The sequence below is a fragment of the Engraulis encrasicolus genome, chromosome 3 (genome assembly GCF_034702125.1).
Source record: "Engraulis encrasicolus isolate BLACKSEA-1 chromosome 3, IST_EnEncr_1.0, whole genome shotgun sequence".
NCBI classification, from domain to species: Eukaryota; Metazoa; Chordata; class Actinopteri; order Clupeiformes; family Engraulidae; genus Engraulis; species Engraulis encrasicolus.
In genome coordinates, this window is record NC_085859.1 from 31,037,189 (window position 1) to 31,042,530 (window position 5,342).

At 40.8% G+C, this 5,342-nt stretch overlaps 1 protein-coding gene across 1 annotated transcript in view; it reads left to right on the forward strand.

Annotated features, from left to right (window-relative positions):
- si:dkey-90l8.3 (LIM domain transcription factor LMO4-B) overlaps positions 1-3,909 on the forward strand; it is a 9,893-nt gene extending 5,984 nt beyond the window's left edge. The window contains exons 3-5 of the mRNA XM_063194424.1: positions 1,859-1,955; positions 2,127-2,276; positions 3,200-3,909. Coding sequence (XP_063050494.1) covers positions 1,859-1,955; positions 2,127-2,276; positions 3,200-3,208 — 256 coding nt within the window. The 3' untranslated portion in view covers positions 3,209-3,909. The remainder of the gene's footprint in view (positions 1-1,858; positions 1,956-2,126; positions 2,277-3,199) is intronic.
- The last annotated feature ends 1,433 nt before the right edge of the window (positions 3,910-5,342 follow it).

The window sequence follows — 5,342 nt, forward strand, 5'->3', positions numbered from 1 at the left end:
TGTTGTATATGAATGAGGCTGAAGCTGAAATTGAAAAAGTCCTTGGCTTGCTTTTGAGTTTAGAGGTAAATAACAAGGCATTTCTTTTTTTTTTAAAGATATTTTATGGGCTTTTTGGGCCTTTATTTCGGATAGGACAGTGAAGGTGCGACAGGAAGCGAGTGTGGAGAGAGATGGGGCAGGGTTGGGAAATGACTCTGTCCGAACTCGAACCGGGGTCCCCACGGGCATGCAAGCCCAAGTGTTGGGGGATTAGCATAACAAGGCATTTCACTGCATCAGATGTAGCATCTACTGCCGTCTACAGCTGTACTGTGGTGGACTATCAGATGCCGTCTCATGGTCAAGTAAGGAGAGTTTGTGGTCCCTCCTTGTTTCTTGATACATGACTTTTCACAGGCTGCGATAAAACAAAGTCTGTACAATTGATGAATGATGCCGTGCTTAGGGATACTGATGTAAATGGTGGTGTTTCATGTTGATACGCCGCATTATGTAAGAAAGTGAATCTTGATTAGCAGGTCAGTAGGCTACAGATGTATTACCCAAAGGAGATGTCATCAAGTTTGTCATCCAAGGGACTCCTTTACATTGCAAATAAGGCGGCAGATGTTTTTTTTGCCTCGTATGGAAATGTGGCAAGCCCTTTCATAGTGAAATAGGAAGAGCAGGGCTACATTTGACTGTGGTATGAGAGCAGGTCTTTCCTGATACTGTCACCTCTACTAACGATCATACTGGCCAACCAAGCTTACATTGTCCATTCCCCATGGCGACACTGTTAAAGGTACATGTTAAAGCTGGGGGCAGTGTTGCTCATAAATACACTTTAGAAAATTTTCAGTTTGTGTCACTGTTTCAAGCGTCTGTAAACTATTTTGTGGCTAAAATATAAACTGTTCGACACTGCCCCCCTCATACATTGATTCGGTAACACTTTAGAATAATGTTCCTTAGTAAAGACTCAGTAAATAATTAACTAATGATGAATAAAACATTAACAAATGTTTTTATTTTTAACTAAGCTTTATTAATGCTTTATAAAATATCTACAAATGATATATTCAAGATTTTACACACCTTATAACAGACTATTTTATTCATTTACAAGCAACTTGTAAATGTTTGATAAATATGAAATATTAACATAACATTTCCTAGTCATTTACAAGCATTTGTTTACATTTCCTAATCATTTACAAACGTTTGTTAATGTTTTGTTCATCAATAGTTAATTATTTATTACGTCTTTATAATGCTTTTTTGCATCCATTATTCTAAAGTGTTACCATTGATTCTTCTGTGCGTTGATCTGTGGTATTGTGTTGTATGATCCCCTTCACATTATGCTGAATGTATGATGAACCTGCTTAAAATAAATGCAAATCTCAATCACCCCTGCTTATACTTGCCCTTTAGCTCTCCATGATGAATAGATAGTTAGAAACCTTCCTTGCATATCAATGTGTGAGAAGTGTCCTATAATGTCATTCAAAATCAGGATGTCTGAAGCTCGCACTCAGTAAAAAAAAACTAAGAAGAGATGCCCATATGTAAGTGGGTTTTTAATGATCTCACATATGCCGTGCTATTTACAAATGTGCAAACGTTTCGGATGAACCCATCCTCAGTGCACTAAAACCCACTTATATATGGGCCTCTCTTTTTAGCTTTTTTTTTACTGAGTACGAGCTTGAGACATCCTGATTTTGAATGACTCTATAACCAAAGCCAATACACCACCACACAACAATAGCCACCTTGAAAGGTGCAGGCCCTCCCTTTGAGTACATAGGTGTCCTATAATGACTTGAATGACTTTTTGACATGCTTGTGTTCTTCTTGGCATCCCATCCAGACTGTTTGGACACACAGGAGCATGTAGTGCTTGTGGCCAATCTATTCCAGCCAGCGAGATGGTGATGAGGGCACAGGGCAACGTCTACCACCTGAAGGTAAGCCTGAGCTGCCATACATCAACAAAGATGCAACCTGAAGAAGTCCAATGGCTGCACAAATAAGAATATTACTGGATGTGTCAACAAGGCTGTAGGCCCATGCATCCTGGTCTGAGTTAACATGAGGAGAGAGTCACCTACCTTCTGTGTGTGGTTTTTTCGTTCCAGTGTTTCAATTGTGCCACGTGCCGAAATCGACTGATGCCCGGCGACCGCTTCCACTATGTGAACGGCACCATCTTCTGCGAGCATGACCGCCCCGGAGGGTCCCTGCTGAGCAGTCACCTGCAGAGTAACCCTGTGCTAGCTGATCAGAAGGTAAGTGTCCTCACACCACAGAGAAAAGCGCAAATGTCCACACAATAAAACTCAAATGCCTGACGAAGACCAAAACATTGTTAGTCTTAAATAAACCATTCTGTAGTTGTGGTGTCCAGTGTGACATCTATTATGTTCAGATGTGTTTTTTTTTCTTGCACATGGCCTCAGTGAGGTGGGATTTGCGTACAGTTACTCTTTTTAAAGTCCTCACACCACCAGGCCATAACCAGTACCTCCCACGGCACCCACATCAGGCCCAGCAGCCACCAGGAGCCAATCCCAATCCAAATCCAAGTCCTCCCTAAAGTTGCTGTGTCCCTGATACTGCTCCATTTCCCCTGCACTGAACAGGAGAATATGCTGAATCCCAGCTTTTAGCAGCTTTTCTCATTTCACTTCCATTTTCTGCAGGTTCTAGGCAGTCGTTTGCAGGGTACATTTTTAGCAGAGAAGAATGTGCTATTTTCAGGCTCGGCAGTAGAATTCCCCAGGTTTACTTTCCTTTTTGTTTGAATCTTAATTGGATTCCTGTGCCAGCAAGTGCAATGCTTTGACCAGGAGGTAGAATGCATAAGTGAAATTGGCAAGGCTTTGTGGTGTTTTTTTCCATCTTCTAACTAAAACCTTTTCTCAACAATTCTCACAAACACAATTTGGTGCATCTCTGAGCAGGGTGATGTTCACACTGTAGGCCACCATCTCCACAGTGACTGTTTTCAAGATGACTCTTGGTTATATTTTATATTATCAGACTGCACTTGTCATACAGTCAGTTTTCAATACACTTTGAAAAAAGATTCTATTATATGCATATACTACTTTGTATATATACATTATCATTCATCAGTTGTTCAGTGTGGAAGTGAATATTTGAGAACTTCTTATCGTGATGGTTTTCCTTTTCTTCTTTCTCCTCTCAGGTCTGCTGAAATGGCCACAGGCTTTCACGGGCCGATCAACATGTCCGACCACCCATCTCCATCATGCACTTCATCTTCAAAAAACAAGACAAGCCCCTCAGTGTCGACTCTTGCAGTTCTTGGCATTTTGCAGCCTTTGGATCCTCCATGATTCCGTGGAATTCCCACAGTAAACCGCTGGACTGAAGCACTTAATTTTCAAAAGGTATCACACTCGTGTGCAGCTCCGTTCCACAACAAAAACTTCAAAAGTATGTAAGATTATTTCGGTTCAGTTTTTGACATGGCCTCGAGCTATATATAGTGCACAGAAATATGGGAAATGCGTACTTGCACACATTTCTTATCAAATCAGCAGACGGCTCAATTTCCAACAGTTTCCTATTGCTGGGATGCAGAGCTGTCAGTTTTATGTACATGTATATAGAAAGCAGACTTTTGGGATCAGACGATAAGATCTGAACAGTGTCATTAGCCATTTATTCTTTTTTTCCCAGTTTGTTTTCAGGGTATTTTTATATATAATAAATATCAAGTCAGTTGACTTCATGTTTCTTTGTTTGGGATGATCTGTAAATATTTTTTTATAATGGTATTGTGTGCTACATTGGAATTATATGGTCTAAAATGTAACATCCCCTTTTTAAACGGATGTCTATTTATGATGTGAAATTATGAAACGGTAAAAAAAATAAATACTTGAAATCGCAGCTCATCTGCTTTGAATGTTTCTTTGCAATCCTTTTACAGTTACGCTTTGTTTTACTGTTCCCGTTGCACTAATCAGGCACAGTTTAAGAAAGCATGTAATGACAAGTAACTTTATGTATGAGCACAGTACCTTTAGAGTTAGATGAGGTCTGTGCAGATACAACACAATAGAAAAGAGCTAAAGAAAGTGTTGCCTTCTTCACTGTATGCTGGATGAAAGCTCCCTTCAGTGAAAGAATTAGTGAGCGTCTGCGTGTGCGTGCAGGCGTGCGTGTGTGCCTGCGCGCACACTAGTGCACGAGGGAAATGTTGGTCCTCTAGCTTCGTTTAGTTACTCGGTTTCGCCCTTCTTGGTGCAAGGCTGATTACCCATAGGAATGGAATTAAGGGGCTCGAGCTCTGACCATTACTGAAGCAATTAATTGTGAGCACGGTATCTCCTCTGCATTTGCACATGGGATGCTGAACTTTGGTCTGATCCCGTGTCTGAATTTAATAAGGCCTAATCTGCAGCCTGGCTAATTAAGGCAGAGTCGCCTTTTTTCCATTCACTGCTTCAAAACAATCAGATACATTAACTGTTTACCATGTTGCAATTAAAAAATGCCACACAGCGCCGCCCCCACCCCTCTTCCATCTAAACAAACACACGCGCACACACACACACACACACACACACACACACACACACACACTTAATTGACCTTGAATTTCCTGGTGTGCCTCTGAAGTTTGATACCTAGCTAGACTTTTGTTTTGTTACACCTCTGAGCTTTCAGGGTCATGTACTATTGAATGAAAGTGTTTTTCACTGAGACGCTTTGCCACATATATCGGGTTTACAGCTTCATTTCTCCTATATTAATTATAATCCATGGTTGGTTAAATGCTTTGCTGTCCTTGATCATGTTGAGAGAAAGTGAATGTGACTTTTAGTCATGCATATCAGGTTTACATTTTCAGTTCACAATTTGAATTTTAAGCCTTCAGTGTGTTGACTGTTACTCTAGTTTGGTCCCCCATCAAGTAGAAAGCAACTTGATATGCGCCTTTCCTGGTGTTGCAGCCATTAATACGGCACTATAATATGCTTAGCTATTTAAAAAGTCCCCAGCGCGCCAGCCTAGGTGCTGATACGGCATCAATTATTTATGGCACGTTTGATTGAGAAGCATCAGGCAAATTCATTAACGTATGCAAATGATCACAATTACAATTATCTCCCATATCTTGATAAGTAAGGAAATAAAAACCTCGGCACAATTTGAGTCCCACTGTGCCACAAAGTTACACTCCTGCATTCAAACCAATCAGGGCCTCATCTGCATATCGCTAATTAGCTCAGCATATTCAAATGCCAATTAGCGGGTCTCGGAGAGAACGGCGTCTTCTTTTGCCAGGAGGGCTTTATCTTTTTCATCATGGAGAAAAA